The sequence below is a fragment of the Haplochromis burtoni genome, unplaced genomic scaffold (assembly GCF_018398535.1).
Source record: "Haplochromis burtoni strain Fernald_Lab_line unplaced genomic scaffold, NCSU_Asbu1 Contig_56, whole genome shotgun sequence".
Taxonomy (NCBI): domain Eukaryota; kingdom Metazoa; phylum Chordata; class Actinopteri; order Cichliformes; family Cichlidae; genus Haplochromis; species Haplochromis burtoni.
Genome location: NW_024582417.1, coordinates 2,559,568 through 2,578,630, shown reverse-complemented (window position 1 = coordinate 2,578,630; position 19,063 = coordinate 2,559,568). Strand labels below are relative to the sequence as shown.

General features: G+C 42.1%; 2 protein-coding genes across 6 annotated transcripts in view; both read right to left on the bottom strand.

Annotated features, from left to right (window-relative positions):
- Positions 1-73: 73 nt before the first annotated feature.
- si:ch211-114c12.2 (uncharacterized protein LOC336578 homolog) lies at positions 74-8,703 on the bottom strand. 2 transcript variants are annotated; one of them, XM_005922241.2, is made up of 10 exons: positions 8,591-8,703; positions 7,321-7,382; positions 6,440-7,156; positions 5,511-6,149; positions 2,348-2,460; positions 2,114-2,225; positions 1,852-1,927; positions 894-965; positions 653-802; positions 74-553 (listed from the first exon to the last, which is right to left on the bottom strand). In XM_005922241.2, the coding sequence occupies exons 2-9, from the start codon at positions 7,359-7,361 to the stop codon at positions 662-664; spliced, it is 1,911 nt and encodes a 636-aa protein (XP_005922303.1). In that variant the 5' UTR covers positions 7,362-7,382; positions 8,591-8,703; the 3' UTR covers positions 74-553; positions 653-661. The 2 variants fall into 2 exon arrangements, with proteins under 2 accessions (XP_005922303.1, XP_005922304.1); XM_005922242.2 differs by having other exon boundaries at positions 6,470-7,156.
- Positions 8,704-8,999: 296 nt separating this feature from the next.
- The window catches only part of map7d2a (MAP7 domain containing 2a), a 12,463-nt gene continuing 2,399 nt past the window's right edge, over positions 9,000-19,063 (bottom strand). The window contains exons 2-17 of one of the 4 annotated variants that reach the window (XM_005922238.3): positions 18,721-18,813; positions 18,189-18,284; positions 18,025-18,102; positions 17,438-17,601; positions 17,250-17,346; positions 16,187-16,276; positions 14,627-14,733; positions 14,426-14,544; positions 13,948-14,309; positions 13,712-13,853; positions 13,452-13,623; positions 13,198-13,302; positions 13,029-13,079; positions 12,778-12,817; positions 11,045-11,699; positions 9,000-10,948 (exon numbers count right to left, since the gene is read on the bottom strand). In XM_005922238.3, the coding sequence (XP_005922300.1) occupies positions 10,690-10,948; positions 11,045-11,699; positions 12,778-12,817; positions 13,029-13,079; positions 13,198-13,302; positions 13,452-13,623; positions 13,712-13,853; positions 13,948-14,309; positions 14,426-14,544; positions 14,627-14,733; positions 16,187-16,276; positions 17,250-17,346; positions 17,438-17,601; positions 18,025-18,102; positions 18,189-18,284; positions 18,721-18,813 (2,630 nt within the window). In that variant the 3' untranslated portion in view covers positions 9,000-10,689. Of the gene's footprint in view, positions 10,949-11,044; positions 11,700-12,777; positions 12,818-13,028; positions 13,080-13,197; positions 13,303-13,451; positions 13,624-13,711; positions 13,857-13,947; positions 14,310-14,425; positions 14,545-14,626; positions 14,734-16,186; positions 16,277-17,249; positions 17,347-17,437; positions 17,602-18,024; positions 18,103-18,188; positions 18,285-18,720; positions 18,814-19,063 lie in introns of all 4 variants that reach the window. The other 3 variants (XM_005922239.3, XM_005922237.3, XM_005922240.3) reach the window with 3 other exon arrangements.

Below are 19,063 nucleotides of genomic sequence, written 5' to 3'. Positions count from 1 at the left end.
GTATGAAAATCATTGTATTATTTTTAAATGTTGTACACTGTTAATGTTGTTTGGGAAAAAGGCTGAGACTGAGTGCTTAATCTCATTTTATTGAAAGTGTTTAAACACATTTTACAAGTAGTACCCAAGTGTCCACTGAGACTGTTTTCTAATCAAAGACATCTCATCGTGGGTCTTTATGGACAGTAAAAGTCAGATACTAAAGAGATTTTTTTTTTTGTACTTAAATCTGAAATGTGACGCTGTTGGTATTAAAAAACAAAAACAAACAAAAAACCCCAAACAAGGACTCCCATAAAATCACAAGCAGCAATTACCAAATCATCTGAAGAGAGGAAAAAGCAGGGCTGTATAATACAATGGCCTATGTTACAGACAATGTCAACCAAAATACTGCAGTACTTTTACAAAGAATAAAGTAAAACACCAAAATAAATTGAATAAAAAGCTTTCACGATGCAGGATGGGATTGTAGTGAAGCTTTCTGCAGTCCCCCTGACAGCAAAGAGCTTGATGAGAATTTTTCTCCATCCATGTTAGCTGAACGTAGGACCTATACAAGAAAAAGAAGAAAAAAAATCTTTAGAATCTTCTTACGTGTTGCATCTGAAGCACGTATCAAACTTGAAGCCACTGATGTTTCCCAACTCACTAGTGGTCATCACCACCGTTGCTGGTTGGGTCCTCGGTTGTACGGTGCGCGCTGACGCATCACTCTCATGTTACGGTATTTGGACACGATACTGTAACTCTTTCTGAACACTGGTCTCTGATTCGGGAAAGGACGCGGCACCAAGCTCTCCTTTTTCAAAAACAAACAAACATGTAATGAAGAATTCGTTTTAAAGAACGAATGCTTCTTTTCCAACAAGAGAGATGATCTCTCTACTTACCATGAGTGGTCTTCTAAAATTCCCAGACAGTTCAGGGCCCATCCTCCGTGGACCACCAGTGAACTTTGTTCTCTGTAAAAGCACAATGGTAAAAGCTGAGTATATACAACATTTGTGTCATTGTACTGTAATCACAATACAAATTAGTTTTACATTTTCCAAAACATTACTGCTGTTTTTTTAAACTAGTTTCAATGTCAGGATGCTATAAAGTGTTAATAATAGTTTATCTTCATACCTCTGCAAGCTCAATATAGTCAGAGTTGGTTGATATGGACAAAACTTTTATCACAAAAGAGAAATCGGTCTGCATTACTAGCTGCAATAACCAGTCTATTCACCAACTCTTAAACTTATCAAAAATAAATGTTAAAATAAAATGTCCTTGAAAATTGGGAAACTTATGATTTTTGTTTTAAGTTTGAGAACAAATTAAATATCTAGCATTATTAATCATGTCTTGAAAATCTGAGAACAGCAGCTAACATCATTTAGGCTTTCTTTCAGTCACCGCACACATTTACTTTTTCTACAATACAAGTATTTGGATAAGAATACTTAGCTTCAGGTTTAGCACATGTCCTTTTGCAGATAACAGAAACATGTCCATTATGATTGGCTGTTGTGGTGGCATAACGACACCCTTAAGTAATGTCTGACATGTCTGAATTTAAAAGCCTACAATTTTCAACACTGACATTCTTTCCCTTTAATAAAGTACTCTGATTGTTTTATAGCCCAGCATTAAATTTTATGATTTCACTGAAAACATCTACATTAACATGCAGACTATTTAGTTTCTTTCATATTTGATCTTGCAAATATATTTAATTATAATTACTTTAACTTATTAATGCAGACTGACATTGTTTTACACAAGTTTCTGATTATTACTGTACATTTAGAGCAGTCTGTCTTTATGGATGATCTTTTCTTCAGCACTGTTTCTTTCACTCACTTGCATGGGTCCGGGTCCGGGTCCTTTCCTTAAGGGTCTCCCAGGTCTGTAGCTGTCATGCATCATATTAACAGGCCTACAAAAAACAAATAGCCATCAGAAATCTGAGGAATACCTTATTTTTATGCTTCTGTGAAATCATACATTTTTCCCATACAACTAAAAGAGCATGAGGCTGTTACAGCAGTCTTTGAAAAAGACTGAACCTCCCAGTAAAGCAAGAACACCGCCTCGAACACTGGCATAGTTCTTTCCAATGTACCTAAAGAACCTCTTGTCCAAATATTCCTGTTTTCTGTCTTCAGGAGAAGATCTGGTATCACTTGACTTAGAGAGGCGTCTGTTTGGTGTGGTATCGGCATCTGAACTGTGATCTAAAACAAACAAAAAACATTTGAAGACACTACTTAAAACAGTTGACACCTTCAACAGATTATCAGATGAAAATTAAAATAAAAAATTAGAAATAAGACAAGTACACAAAAACCTGACTTACCACTCTTTGACTTTGGGCTACGGCCCTTTGGAGGCGAGCAGTCCTTGGAGGAGCTCGGTCCTGGTGGCCAGTGCGACAAAACGACAAGATCACGTTTCTCTATGGGAGAAGATCTGAGGAGAAAGTCACAGAGGTGGTGTTGAGAACACCAGTTCTGAACATAAATAACTTGAAATCTCTGAATAAAAACAGACCTCTAGTACAAACTAAAAGAAAGCCTGGCGGCTCTTAAGTAATGCAATTTAAACCAGTAATGAACAAAACTGTTTTGTATGCTGACAATTCAAAAAGCCACGCATCGCTTGGGTACTTACAAAAAACCCATGGAATGTCCATGCTCCTTTACTCCTATTTTTGTACCCTGAATCAATCAGTGCTCTCTTCATTTACTCAGTGATTGACAGAGGAGCCAAATGTTGGACGACGTTAAGAGATCAGATCAAGTCTTCTATCATCCCTCTTTCACAAGTGCAGGAAGGCAATGCATTTTCCCCCCCCAATGTCAGAATGAATTTCTGAAGGCTTTATAATCAGACCACACCATGTTGTTCCTTTAGTCATCTTCAGTTTTCATCATCCAAAGGGCTTCCCCATGCTTTAAAGGTGAGATTGGAGTCACCAAGTGATCTATAGTTCTGAAGGTAGAGGCACAGCTTGTTTTTTCTTAGTTTCAAGAGATGATCTAAAGGTTGTCTGTTCACAAACAAGTCCAGGTTTAGAGAGGACTTACTTGAGGCTTTTTAGTGCCAACAAAGGAGGCTTCCATCCAATCATACTCTTCTTAAATGTAGGGATGTTAGGTATATTGGAAGAAAAGGCTGGGATCAGTTTGCCAGTTCTGCCATCGATGGGCTACAACGGCACTCAGTTTTCCTCTTCCACTGTAGTTTAAACTTACATTTGGGTAGATCAGGGATATTCGACGGAGAATGTTTGTTTGGGGGGGGGGGTGTTGGTTCCTGAAACTGACAAGGTAGTGTCTTTACAGGTTGGCATTCACAAGTTTGGGTTAGAGACTTTCGTTGCAGTTGCCTCGTAAATTGGCTCAAATGTTTTACTGTCCATGAGGCTTGTGATCCACACATTTATTATTTGATTTGGGTCAGACATCAGACGGGACAGGTAACCTGATAGTCCAGCTCACGTTCACGCTGATTTAAATAAAAATAAATAACAAGATGTGACGCAGATGCAAAGAGAAAGCTGATCTTGTATCTGTTCTCTTTTAGTATCCCATTAGGATTGAGGAGTCTTGTAATATCTTTCCATTCTTTTGCATCCATTGGTGTCATATCTATGGGCCTCACTGATATTGCGTACCTTTGTGATCTCAGTGCTTTTTCCAAAAAATTTAAGGTGTCATATCAAGACATTTCATACAAGGAAGGGTGATCTGATGTGATTTGTCCATGGCGTAGCTCTACAGTTGCCGATTTAACTTGTTGATGTGATTATCCCTCATGCATTTCATTAGAAAATTTTCAAATAATTCTCCAGAACTGACATGATAGTTATGTGGGGTATGTCAGAAAAGATGGGGTGCTATGAGAACGTTTCTTATGAAGTTGTGGTGACTGCAGAGCAACAGTTCCAGCGCTTAGATCCACTGCATGAAGTGCAAGTAGCAGTTTGGCTCCTCTTCATTGTGCTGATTGGCAATGATGTAGCACCACTGAGCTTCATGGTTACGTTTGTCCAAACCATTTGATTCTGATAAGCTGATCCAGTCCTTCTGCTGAAAATGAATTTGCTTTACTTCTGTCTGACACAGAGTGGCTAAAATGCCTGGAAGTTCCACAGTGTCTGCATACTGGACGCACACAACTGATGAAAGCTCAAGGAGAAAAAGTCCCGACTGTGCTAAGTGCTAGATTTTCGGAGGCTTTTTTGGTTGTTTTTAAAATTTTTGCTCAATTCCTTGTCTCTGGTTTTAAATATTTTATGTTTTCCAGACTCAAGCATTAGTTTGTTTACTGGATTATTTGAAGGGAACAAATTAAGGGTTATGGCTTAGCTAATTAATCACTGCAAATAAATGCAAGTGCACTTCGCCAGCTACTATGAACAGCAGCCATGTTAACCAGTGTCCCAGTTTATTTGAGATTTACTGGCTTTTTGGTCTCTGCAATCATCCTCCGTCTTGAAATTATGACTGTATGTGCAGCTTTCTTCTTGGCTCGTCTTACGATTTTTCTGTCTCATATCCTAACACCCTGAACAGCAATTAGTCATTAAACAATGTAAAGCTTTCAGATTTCTTTTTCTGCAAGGAAATACGCATTTTAAGGCAACAATCGCCGTACTTAGTGACAATCGCACCATTTTCAGGAGGCTGTGATAAAATTTCAGCCCAATGGAGCCTTCAGCAGCACAGTGACCTCGTCTTCTGATTTGCGCCATTTGTTTTGAGGTTATGGTGGGCTGCTTAACTGCTTCTTGATAGAGCATAGACATAATGTGTTTCCTTATCTGGAGAGCCGAGTTGGGAGCAGGGGGGTTGGATAGGAAGCTCTGTGCAAGATCAGAACTTGACAACGCGATGACCACGACTGCTGTGGTATGTATATTCGCCTGTTCTCCTTCATATATATATTAGTATTATATATTGTTCACTGGGATCTCTCGTGAACACACTTCTGAACACCATGTTTCCACTAAGGTGAAGCATGTAATTACAGTTTAGGTGATGCCAAATGCGGTCCTCTTCACGCCCATGATTTATCTTGTTTTGCATACAGCGACATATTGTTTTACATGAGAGCTGTTAACATCAATTTGCGGATGAAAAGGGCTTCAGAATATGCTGATGAGCACTTCTTTTGAGATCAAGTCAGCAAGTGCTGACAGAAGAATCCTTTGACAGCAAAGCTCAAACTCTTCATCAAGGGGGTTATTAAATCTTTTGGCGAAGATTTAAATTAGATCCTGTGTAACAGACGCATAAAACTTCTCTCCATCCCACTTGACAGGTAGATACTCTGATACATATGTGGTGGTATGTGAAAACATTTGTGGATTTTCATCAACCGAACCACTGCTGCACATTTAGCTCATCATGACATCTCCTTTTTCCACAGTTGGGACCCCTTTCACATAGAGACATTCTTGACCTCCTAATCATCATCAAGCCCCTGCGAACAGTGCAACAAGGAAAATACCGTACCTGTGCGCGTTCATGGACCGACGAGACTCCACCTGCTCTTTTCCTGTATCAGAGTCTCTGGAAGACTTGTTGGCACTGCTTTCTTCTCTGGGGAGTGACTGTGGGGGTTTTCCCCTTCTTGTCTCCACTTTTCTCAGGGGTACTGCATTTAATTGGAAACGTTTCTTCCTGAGAGCAAGAACAGAGCTGGCATTTCCTTGTAAAGCAGAATCACCCAGGCGAAACCTCGGTCGCACATATGGGGGTATTCTGAGCCTCATGAGTGACTCTGCTTTGACTTGTCGGCTCTTAACCAGGAAACTTCTATCCCTAAGAGACAAGGGTTTGCCACCAAATGGCCTGGGAATGCTGAGCAGTTGGGGTCTCACTCTCCGGATCTGTTTTGCATTGCCATGCTCCAGTGCTGCGTCCGAGGAGGACATGCTGATGTCTGATATCCTCCTCTTGCGGGGTCCTGCCATTTGCCTATCCTGAGGGCCCCTGTGGTAGGAGGATGAAGGTGATGGGCCTCCTTTCCATGAAGGGGATCTGTAAGGAGGTGGGTGAGGCACATCTTGTGCCCTCTCTCTACTGTGGGATCGGCTACCCTGCCTCTCCATGGGACCACGCTGGCGCCTGGAGTCTTGCTCAGATGACCACCTGCATATCCATCAAACAATAGAGAAATCATTATAATGACAGATCCATTGCCATTTTAAGTTGGAGACGGAACTTAACTCTTAAATGACAGAAGTAAACAGGTAGGAGTACGTTTTCAAAGAGTATTTACAGGTGTGATACTCCTCAATGGCAGGTATAACCACATTTACACAGGTCCCCCCATTAACCCCCTCTAATAACTATGAGCTGGGACATAGTAGAAGTAATCATTACAGCCCCTTTGACTGGGAGGACTGGCCACCTTCAGGCCTCTGCTTTAATAATTTTACCCAGCTGGGCTTGCTGCTTCACGGCTGTACCTCTCTGTACACGAGCCTCTCGCATGCATCTCTCTGGGGTTCCTCTGTGACCCCGAGGGCCCATGTTGCCCATTATGTGAGAATGATCCAGCCTCGTGCCAGCGCTTCACGTTGTGACCCGAGTGTTCCTGAGTGGGCCTTTCTCTTGGACTGTAATTCCCTCGAGGGTCTCGACTCCGCTGCTCCTGATGTGGAAAGCCTGACTGCCTTTTGGGGCCTTTGAAAGATCCCTGGTAGCCTGGTGCAGAGCCTGGCCTCCTATCAGCTGGGTGGCCACGAAAATGCCTTGGGGAAGATGATCTGTGACCAGAGGGGTGACCATGAAAAGATGGACCTCTCTGACTATGATGTCCTTGCGCAGGACCATGAGATGATGACTGATGCTGGACTTGAGGGGAGCGGGTTGGCCTAGATGGAGGCAGCCGTCTCTGGCTATGGTGTGGTTCCATTTTAGGATGGTACGGTTGAAAGGAATCCTGATTTTGGGACCTCCAGTTATTAAAACGTGGCTCCCTTTGCTCTCCCATCAGAGGAACTCTTCTGACAGGTGGGGGTCGTCCTCTACCTCTGGATTCCCTCCAGTTAAGTGGAGGCTTTGCTGGGTAGGCCTGGGCATCTCTTCGACTTCTAGAACTGGGGTTGTAATTGCCTTCATTGTGTCCAGTAGCATGACTATCTCCATAAGGTCTAACAGGACACAAGAAACAAAAACTGGTAAGTTCCACCAAACACTTTAAATCATTTTAAAAAATGAAGTCCAGAGTTCACGTTAAGTCATTAACTTATAAACTTTATGATGAACATAACACCAGGTGATGCTAATGCAACTAGATACAACTGAAAGACATTACCTGGGCTTTAAGCGTGGTGGTCCAAAATGCGTTCGGACCATCTTTGGCAGACAGTGAATAATCTATGGACAAAAAGAAATTGAAATCATTGATCCTAATGAGATGTAATGCTAAACTCTCAAAGAGGCCTATCCTGACTTCTCGGCCATCCACATCTTGGTTATGCACTTGATGGGATTTAATAGGTAACTTTACTACTACTACTACCCCCCCCCAATACAAAGACAAGCAGACATGTGCAACATCTAAGATTGACAGATATATAGTTCCATTTACTTCCAGTTAAAAATGTAGTTTAATTATAATGGGACATGTTGCCTTTTTAGGCTTGAAGTCCGGTTTTCATTGAAATCAATTGCAATTTACATATTCCTTCAAAACAACTACCCAAGATGGCTGCGCAGTGTCCATACTTGCTTCTAAAGAGGTTTTCACAAAAACTTAGAGTCACACTTTCTAAAGGAATAAACACTAAATAGGATGTTACGAAGATATATAAGATAAAATAAAACCCTGCAAAATAAAAAAAAGAGCGAGACAGGAAACGGAGAGGGTTTTCTTTTAGCGCCGACTGCTTGTCGTTTCTAACGAACATGTTTATATTCGCCTCAATTCCTCATGTTTAGAGCATCCCAGTCGTGAGAATGAGCAAGAAATTGCGATAACACCGCTATGAAAGGACCACATTTCCCACACCTCCTTTTACCAGAGCCTCTTGGCTCATTGTGGCGACCCTAATTAAACTCGACGGCTAAACAGTTTGCTACGAAAAGACAAAAACCAGGTGACCTCCATTGATACAGGCTTGATTGTATCACCGTAAATTCTAACTTAAAAACAGTACGCGTAGATAGGCTGGGTGGGTGGGTTTACCATGGTGGGCGCCGTTTTAGTTTCGTCTAAAGCTGACCGTGCTTCCATTTTTGGCATCAGCTCGCTTCAGCTGTTGGTGAAAATAACACCAGACAAGCACGAGTGAAAACCACCCCACGCCAGGCCCGAGTACATCGCCTCAATGTTTTGACTAGGTCAACATTTGGTTTTTTTGTTTGTTTTTTGAAAAAAAGAATAAACTAAAAGCGCATCTAATTGCAAAGTTAGCTGAGCATAGCTAGCTACTTGGGATATTTCGTTAGTTGGTAACGTCCCTATGCTAACCTTCCAAAATGACATTCACCCGAATCCTTTCATAGGAGAAACAACACGTTACACAAAATAAAACAAAAGGTTCACCAATGCGTGCAATTCGGCCATTTCGAGAGGTACTTACCTAAACGCAACGGAAGAGTGAAAGGCGAACGTTGAGCACGACACAGCACTCGTCGTCTCACGGCCTTCTTCTTCTTCTACTGCTTCTTCTTGTATTTTACTCGGCAGTTAGCGAAAAGCGTAAAGGCGCATTAGCGCCACCTTCTGTGTCATGACTCTATCGTAGCAATCATTTTAGTTTAAATAATATAGCATAAACTGAAGGATATCCTACCCACCGCAAGAAGTCAGTAAATAAATAACGCGAAACAGGCAAACAAAAAAACAAAAAAAAAAAACGTTATCAACATGGTGCAAGTAAATAATCACAGTCATTGTTCATTTCAGGGTTTTGCAGACTGCTGAGTGCTTATGATCCTCAGCACCCGTGCTTCATATAATAGGCACACATGACCACAGAGCCAAAAAAGTCGAAATTCTCAGTTTTGCGCTTTATTGTTTCAGATATCCATGCTAATCATGCACAATGTCTACAGTAATTACATACGCTAGGTGACTGACACTGGTTTCATGTATGGCAATGAGCAAGCGTGAATACTTCTTTGATGTGGCATTGTGTATTATTAATTCATAACCATTTTCCAGTCCTCCAGCTGTTTGAATATGCAAAATATATATAGATGTGTATATCAAACCATAACTCAGATATATGATTTATATTTCAATGTGGCTACTTTGCATAAGACTGTTATATGGCCATTGATTTGGGTTGTTTGACAACAAAAACTAAATGTCACTTCTTAACTGCACTGAATGTCGACATTACTGTCTACACCATGGCAGACATGATGCATTTCAAACCAAGTTTCAAGTATTACAGGTCACAGACACACAACTATCCCAGTGATCAAGTTAAGATAAACACAAAATAAGCACTGAAGTAAAGCAGCTGCTCGGTCCCAGATAAGGCATCTCTACTGAAAATACATTTTAACGCAATACAGAAAGTGAATGTCACTGAATTGTTGAAGAAGTGTTCATGATCTCAGATGTAAGGGGGGGTCAGCAGTAAACAGTATCTTTGAAGCTACAGGCCAGATCATTTGCAAGTCGCTCAGCAAACATTCCTGTCCCTGCACCCTTCAGTCCTTCAGTCCAGTTCAGTATCCAGACATAGAGGGAAATTTCTGTTTCACAGATAAGTTAGCACTGGGTCCAACACAGCAAGGCACTCCTACCGATATCTTTTTAAATAACAAGAAGTTTAAGGCTGCCTTGCTTTCTTGACTTCTGTATATTTGTAGAAGACTGGTTCTGCTCTGCAACATACTGGTACTTTCTTTGCATTGGTGACATGACTTGTTTTTAGTTTGCTGCAACATTCAAGTTTACTTGGAATTTTTTAAGGTCATTTCCCTCCTCATTTGCATGCAGTTAGAAAGATTTGAAAAGGGAATAAAGGGAAAATATCAAGATTATAGTTTGCTGGGACAGAAAGTAAATAATACATAGTTGGAGTAGTCTGCCTGGATTTTAGTTTGTTACATAAATCCAATATCAATACACACACCAGTAACATTGCTAGCATTAAAAATAAACCTGTCATGAACATTAAATAGTCTTGTCTTCCCAGCAACACTTTGAATATCGTTTAAAGGCTTAGGAGGGTGTTTGGAAAGGCTACAGTCATCAGTGCTCTGAGCAGGCTTTAATACAACATGAAAATGAACTGGGAGCCAGTAAGGAATCTGTGCAGGGCAAGCTCTTCCCTAGCTAATGTATTTAAGTAATAGTATGTTTTTGAAATTTTTCTAGTATTCAAATCCCTGATATTTTTTTCCTCCATCGGGTCACACATCTACTGACTGTCTGTCATATGTGGATACTTGTCCTCAGAACAAGAACTGCAGATTCACAACAGCTGTAATACAGTCATTTGCTATGTTATTACTAAATAGGAGATGTTTTGTTTATATTGAAGGTCATATTGTACATTTTTAGGTCAATCTCTATGGCTCTATTCCCATTATTTTAATGACACAAGAGCACATATCCAAAATGTGACATCCTTGTGAGCGTATGTGTGCTTGTGTGTGAGAGACAGAGATGGAGAGGACAGAGACAAGGCAAGCAAGAGAGGAAGAGAAAGGAATTAATCGGCTACTTGATGCTTAGTTTATTCGAGGACGGAGGTGCCATCCCAATGAGCTTTGAGTCTGAGACGGGACTGACGACACCCTCAATGAGGTTCTTGTTGCAGTCACCGATGCTGCTTTCAGAGGACAGTTTAGCATAGGTGACGCTCCCTGTCAGGTCCATCAGCTCTTCGAGGGCCCGGGTGTTACTCATGCCGCTGCTCTGGATTTCATTGACAGGTGAGAACTCTGGGATCGAAATGAGCTCTTCCTTTGAGGCCGGGCTGAAATATGACAATGTGAGAAATCATATATATTACATATTCACACAGCCCCCCAACGCTCACATTTTAGTAATAAAGTGTTACCTAATGACTCACCTAACCTCCATCGACTGCACCTCATTGCAAGATCCTGTGTGCTTCACATCGAGTGGCTCCAGCTTGATGACTGGTGGTGACAGGTTTCCCATTGGAAGGGGTTTCACGGGAGGTCTACCAACCCCAAGCTGGGACCCTCCTTTATCCTTTCCCCCAGCTTTGTCAGCTGATGGCACATCCACGCTCTGCTCTTTGCTTGCTTCAGCTGTTGGAGCACTCCTCTTCAAGGCACTTCCTCCACCCTTTCCTCCACTATTCATCATAACGCCCTCTCCCCTCAGCTTTGTGGGGCCTTTCATGATTTGGTCTGTGACATTAACACTTGCTCTGTGCTGCTGGTTTACATTCATTTCCATCTCTCCCCCCTCTTGCTGGAGTACACAGGCTTTGACTACTTTAAGGTGGCTGCTAATCTCTTCCCTGGTTTGTCTTGTCTCAGATTTCTTGTCAGGAACACTGTGCGTCACGAGATGAGTGTTGTTTTTTACTTGCTTCTGATTGTCCATCTGTGCTGCTGCTGTGACTGTGTCTGTCTTCCCGAGAGCAGTGTCCTTTATTTTGACCTGAACTATGACCTGCTCTTTAACCTGAAAGTCAACCTTTTTGGTTGCTGGCTCTTTAACCTGAGCATTGCTTTGAATAGTCTTTATATTACCTGTGAAGAATTAAAAGATTTATCTTTTACAGTGGGCTTTCCTTTGTGTCGACTGTCCAGTTCAACACTAACATTTAATTTAAGTTTTAACAGAAGATATCACAGATGTCATTACCCACAGCATCGGCTTAGCAGGTAAAAAAAACAAAAGGACAGCTCAAATAAAGCATAAGCTCAGATTGTGCAGAGCAGCCCGCTAGAGACAGAGCTGAATAAATCTTCCAAGGGCATTTTCAAGAGCGGCTAATTTTACAGTCAGCTCCCTTGGCACTTCACTGAAAGGTGCCCTTTCAGCACCAGGAAGGAAGTCCGTGTCTCCTCATACGCCACCAAACGTTGCAGAAACACCATGAAAGATTTTAAATGCTTAGAAATGTGGCTTCATCAGCTGAGGGTCACACTCATTCTTCTGAATAATCAAAGCCAAAGCACCAGAACAAGCCAAATCATAAAAATGTAGATGCTGTGGCACATGCTCAAAATTAGCTACTGCAAATTCATTCAAGCTAAATCAGTGGTTCTCAAAGTGGGGTCCGGGGGAATATCCATAGCCATCGGGGTGACATTCAGGGTGCAACAAACCCTTCTCACTGCTGCATAGCTTGGTTGAGTTGGCTGACATGCTGAGTTTGGTTTTCTTGAGAGCTGAAACGGGATGGCCAGTATGCACTACGTCTCGTCAGATGTAAACGAAGTCAGACAGGAAGACAATTTTGTATTTGGATCCTAGTCACATTAAGGGTATGCTGAAAATATACAACTGTTTTGCACCTAAACCAACTGAAATGCGTTGGTGTTTAATACCATGACACAGGCGTAGAAACACACAGTTGCAATGACACTCTGAATGGGACTGTTAGAAGCTTGTGGCTTATTGGTGCTGGGACTACGAGGGGGCCCTTAGAAAATGTGCTCCCTTGTAAGGAGCAGCTGCCCTGGCACCCAAAAGTTTGAGAACCCTTGAATTAAATCATAAACCTTGCATGCCCTGATTGCTTCTTTACAGCAGAGCACAGTAAGCAGGACCAGCAAGCAAAACTTAGCGGATCAGCAGGGGGGGACTGAATAACACACTAACCTGGTGGCGAGACGCGCTTTGTCTCCACCTGTTCCTCCATCTGATTCAGCGCAGAACAGAGACGATCAAGTAAACATTTAAGGCAATCAGGACACTCAACCAAAGTATCACCAATGATAGAATTTAATAAAGATAACAACATGAGAAAGTTGTAATAAATTAAAGTCAAAAGAAAAAAATATCAAACAGTCAGCGGGTGCTTAAAGGCAGCAGGTCTACTGTATGAGGACAGAAGCTGTCTCTTACAGTACCTTCGACTCAGCTTCACCCTTCCTAGTTCTCTTCATAATCTCCTCAATTCTCTGGAAAAGAATATCAATATTCAATCACTCTGGGAACTTTCCAGATATTCAAACAGATATTTCAAGAGAAGAAATGCAATCTGAATACAGCAGTTGATTTGTCTGTGTCTACAATAACCTTTTTTCTTTGTTGCCGCTCCTCTTCCTCTTGCTGTGTCTGCAGTTCTCTGTCTTGCCGTTGACGCTCCACATCCTCTTGAGCCAGGACTTTGGCTTTTTCTCTCTGTTGAGAGCAAGAAGATCCATACATAGCCAAAGACTGCAATGATTTATACAGTAATCCAAAATTTTTAAAGACAAGAAATCTACAAAAATCTAAATGCAGAATAATTAGCAATAATAACAGACCAGCACTTTATAAAGACCACTGACCTCTCTGTCCATCTGGGCCTGTAGCTCCTTCTCCTGCTGTTCCTTCTTCCGTTTTTCTTCTTCTTGTTTCAAATGAGCGTCTGCCTCACGCCTTCCTCTCTCCTTCGCTTGCTGATTCACTGGCTCCTGCCGTTGCTGCTCCTGTGCAAGTTGCTTCCGTTCCTCTGGTAACCTGATCCACATGCATATGAATTTGTCATCAACATGTTTTACGTGTATTCTAGACCTTATTTAAGGTCATTCCAGATCAATCAACTCACCTTCCTTCTTCTTCTTGCTGCTCCCGTTTTTTCTCCTCCAGTTCTTTCTGAGCCCGAGCCTGGCGCCTACGCTCAGCCAGCAACCTGCTAGCCTCCTCTGCATTTGATGTGCCAGCAGCCACCTTGCCTGTGCATGGTGCTGCTTCTATCACATAAACAAACATGGAGTAAGACTCTTCCATATGTAGTAAAACTGAATGTAAAGGGGGAAAAAAAAAGGAAGTTATAGAATCCACCTTTTTTCTTGTCTCCATCCAGAAAATTGCTCTGTGTCATCATCTCTAAGGGATCTCCTTTGGAAGTCAGCTGGTTTCCTCTTTCAGGCGACTGACATTTTTCAATAGTGTCTCCTTTGAGGTACTTATCGGAGGATTTGGTTTTAGCGATTTCACTACTGGCCATATTCTTCTGAGCTGGTGGAGATGAAATTAAGCTGTTGATGTCAGCGCTCTTTTTCACTGCAGTGTCAGCTTTGGTGCGCTCGCCCTTTTTTCCCACCTTGTCATTTTCTGCTTTTCTATTATTACTCGGGTTGGGGCGCTGTCTTGTCGGTGAGTAATGGTACTGATGTGCATTGCTAGGAGACTGGGCGCGAATCCTAGGCACACAGAAGGAGATGTCCAGCTTAAGAATATAGTTTTATAACAAACTGAACAAAGTACTGCTCATGCTCAGAGATACATTTGCCCACCTTTTACCAACAGTTTAGCTTACTTGGAAGGGGTGGGAGGGGAAGCCAAATGTTTGGTGAAACTGGCAGGAGATTCAGATCTTCTCACAGGGGACCCACAACCTGGGGATGCAGTTCTTCTCTCTCTGCGCAGCCGCTCTTTCTGTAAGAAGTGTTAGCTTCATTTAAATCATAGCCTGTATCCACTAATGTCTCGTTCTTAAAGATGTTGTCCAAGGTCTAACCTTTGGGGTGTTGGGAGTGGACTGAGAGCCTCCCTGAAGTCCAGCTCTGTTGTGATCTACACGGTTCACCGAGGTGTGGAAAGGTGATCTGTGAGGGCTGCAGGGTGCTGCATGATGACAGAAATAAATCTTGGTGAATGATACTCACTGATAGAGAGATAAAGACACAGCAGTAGCAGTAAAAGTACTAGACAGCACGTGCTGCATACAACTAAAGCTTACACCCTTATTTTTACAGCAGAAAATAAGCTACAGGAAGCCTTCATTTTTTTTTTTAAAACACTGCATTTCCTCTCTCTGATTAAAAGGAAGGCATCGAGCTTTCAGCTTAGGATAAGCAAAGTCTAATGTAGAAAACATTTCACTGCATCTGCATTTTTGTGATTCAGCCATCAGTCAGACATAATAAAGTATTAACACTTTCATTTTAGCAATTAACCCATGCACTACAGTGCACTACAGTGCAGCATGATGCAACCACACATGTGGCAATACAGTGGCTGTGAAAAACAGTGCAGAAACCCACTCCCAACATTTGGTTTGTGACTGCAAATGAAAACAGACAGATTTTGTGCAAACTCAAATTACAAAAGCAAAGGCCCTAAACACTGACCACTTTGCAACACCCACGTCATATTTTTTTTTGCCATCTTTGCACCTTGTCATCAAGCTGAACAGTCTCTAAGGAGTGCAGTCATCTCAGTGTGGCTGTATCTGTGTCTATTTTTGTGCACATATTTTTATTCTAGGTCACTTACGATTAATCTCTGAAACCGCCTGCTCCAGGGACCCAAAGGCAGCACCACTTAGCTGCTCTTACTCTGAAAACCTAATTTCAGGTTATCACAATAAAACACCCCGACCCATCTACAAACTCTGAAACACCCTCCAGCATTTCAGACCCAGAATCCAGAGTTTAACTACAGAATTTAAATACTAATCCAGAAGTTGTTTTCTGGATTACAGGAATGTCCCTGCTACAGTGAAACACAGCAAAAAAAAATCATATACAAAGGCTTAATGATGATGAATTTATGGAGGAAACAAGTTTAAACTAACAAGATTCAGTCTGTGAAAAAGCTGACACTGTGCACTTTTATTTTCCTCTTTCTCCTGCATGGTGGTCTACTCGCAGATGTGCTGCAGAGTTGGCAAAGAAAAGCAAACTGAAATACTTCTGCGTGCTTTTATGTGAAAATTACGTTACATCAGATTAAGACAAGTATTTTAGGATAAAAGTTTAGAAACATGACAGCAAAACCTCTTTTTCTGATAACATCTTTGTCTTGATTTCAATCCCTGAAGGCATAGTACTGTGTTCACAGTGCTGTGCCTCTATGCTGTCTTTGCAAATAACTCAAATGTAAAAGCCACTGCAAAAACATACACAACGAGGCCTGCAAAACATACAAAAGCAAAGAAGCTATAAAACTGAGCAAAAGAGTAACTTAACAGGCGTGCGTTACAGAAAGAAAAAGTTGCCGGACACAAAGCACACGGTAACTCTTGGATGAACAGGTGGGGTAATGGATTTGGGAGGCAAGGGGGGCTAAACTTTACCAGATTCGCTGACAGCAGGAATGGGGGAGGCAATGCCATGGGAAAAGGCGGAGGCAGCAGAGAGAGGGAGTGGGGCATTCTCACAGTCACCTATAGGCAGCGGGCGGAGCAGAGCAAACAGAGCATTTGTGAACAGTTTATCTGAGCAATTCCTCATCCAGTTGTAGAGACCAGCAGGGATGCTGTGAAGCCATGTAACAGAAACATTTTTTTCTTTAATTTAAAGCTTCAATTTGTAGTTTTTGCATATTTTTGAGTGTATAAACATGGAGTTAGTGTATCAACTACTTTGCTTCATTCATTTGCAGACGTTTGAACAGACAGTTCTCTCCAAAATGAAACTGACATGTTTTTATTCTGGCCCATATTATCCATTGTCTTCCCTTGTGTAGTGCCAAAAGACACACACATAAAAGTGAGGTGTGTCTTTCCAGAAATCATGTTCCTGATACTCAGTAGAAATCCACAAACTTTGTTGCATGCAATTTATTTTCTGTCTATCAACCCACACCTGCCTACTGTATAGAAGGGTGTGTGTATCTACCTATGACGACAGACTTGCGTCAGTGTGACAGGATGCAAACATTAGCCCCCTCAGCTGAGCTCTAATATCAGCTATACTGTATGCATGCTTCTTTTGGTTGGCAGGTGTAGTTTAGTAGAAAGAAAATAGTTCCTACATGAAACAAGGTTTGGATTTTTTCCTGGAAAGAGACAAAGTTGCATACGAATGAGGATGGGGGGACATTTGTCACTACCGAGCAGAGGAACTGTCCTTCAAAAAGATGCTGATTAGCGATACACCCGTGCTGTGTAATTCCACCATGTCTTTGCAGAAAAACAGGAAAACATCTCTGTTCACGCGCATTTCAGAAGCCAGGCTGTCAGCCATGATCAACCCTCTTTAACACACACATAGTGTTTGTCTGTGTTATGTTATCTAACAGAAATACAGCAAAATGTAGCTGCAGTGTCTTTTCAGTATTCTGCTATTTCAGACCATCCCACAATATGCTTCCATGCTTCTTTGTTCTCAGGGAAAAAAACCCCAGACTATTCTTACCTGCTCCTTGATGGTAGCCTCTGCTGCAGCGTTTTGTCCTCTGCTCCAGCTGGAGGCTGCGCTCCAGAGAGCGTTTCATCAGGGCCTCGAGACGCTCCTGAATGCAGCACAGCAGAGGTGACTTTTACACAAACATTACAACTTCACCATACTCACCGATCACAAACACACAACAACAAAATGCTGACCCGCTCCTCCTCGAGCTGCTGCCTCCTCTTTTCCTCCACTGCAGCTCTGCGGAGATCCTCTTTCTGCCTCTGCTCCTCCAGCCGCCTCCAGCGTTCCTCCACTGTGCGTTCATACTGCAGCCGAGCTCTGCGCTCCTTCTCCCTGATTAGCTGTTCCCGGGCCGCTGAGAGAGACAGAGTGTCTTTTTGCTCTTTGCTTGTTCATGCATCACACATACCATGACTTTTCTTCTCTTTAGTAAATTGGTTTGGTTCAATTTAATTTGGTTAAGTTGAGTTTGTGTCTCTATCCACGCCTAAGATGAAATCATGAAGTGAGAAAACCCGGTCATCATGAGGTCACCGCTGGCGCTGCGGGATTATCTGCGAGTAGGAGACCTACTTTTGCGGACTTTTCTACCTTAAACTCTCTAAAGTGACACAGCACATCGTATCAAAAACCTAGTGAACTCAAAGTGCATCCTCTAGCCCTTCTATAACCAATTAGACTGCAGAAGAAGGGGGGAAAAAACGAGTGACTGAAACTGGAAAGGAACAAAAAGCCAGAGGCCAATAGAAAACAAAACAAAAACCAGGACATCACCTACCCAGGCTTCTCTCCCTCTCCTCTCGCCGCTCCTTGGCTAAACGCATCCTGTCGTCTGTCCTCAAGTAACCCTCCAGAACTGAAAGAGGAAAGATATTAGAGAGCAAAAACAGGGCAGTGGCAATAAAAGAGAAAAATAAAACAAAAACAAAAGTTGAAACTTACTTGGTTTACCTCCATGGTTGCTGCTGACATTAGCAGGTAGGTGGGAAGGGGAAGCGTGCCCATTCATGTGTAGCTTCTTCTCTGTGTTAGATGGGGCTGGTTGGAGGGATGGAGGGAAAGGACACTCAGCTTTGCATAAAGTGGGGTGACATCAGTGCACTGCTACTTTCTCATCAGCAGAGGGAAACATTCATTCAGCTTGATTAGGGGCTTCTGTGTGGCAAAATGCTCAGTCAAGAAGTGCCAAAACAAGCAAGACAGGGGAGGAAACTATCCTTCATGTGGGAGTCAGTCCACATATGCTGACTGTCGCTTTTTGTTATTGTTGTTGAGCGTTCACAAGCCGCTCCTCCATTCACCGATAACAGCAAGGCCCTCAAGCACGCTGCCCTAATATTCGCAGGCTTGCAGTCTATAAGCAATTGTGCAAAAGTCCAAATGATTGGAGAGTAAGTGAATTTAATCCAGATTAAACAGATTAATGGAAGGAAAAGTGTGATTTATGTGACAGAAGCCAGAGAGGATTACTCACTGTTTTTTCCAGTCCGGGCTGGAGAGCTGTGACTGTTTGTTGGAGATTTCTTGTCAGGAAGTAGAGTGATGGATGGTGGTGCCATCTTTTCACCTAAAGCACAAAACAAAGCAACACTTGGTGTGTTCATCTAAACGATACGGTCATTTTACTACATCAATGTCACAAAATCACTGTGTGAACGGAAAAGCTTGCCTGTGTACTTATATTGGTAAATACACTGGAGTGAACAGGATTTATGAAGAGGTTTTATATCTATCTATCTATCTATCTATCTATCTATCTATCTATCTATCTATCTATCTATCTATCTATCTATCTATCTATCTATCTATCTATCTAT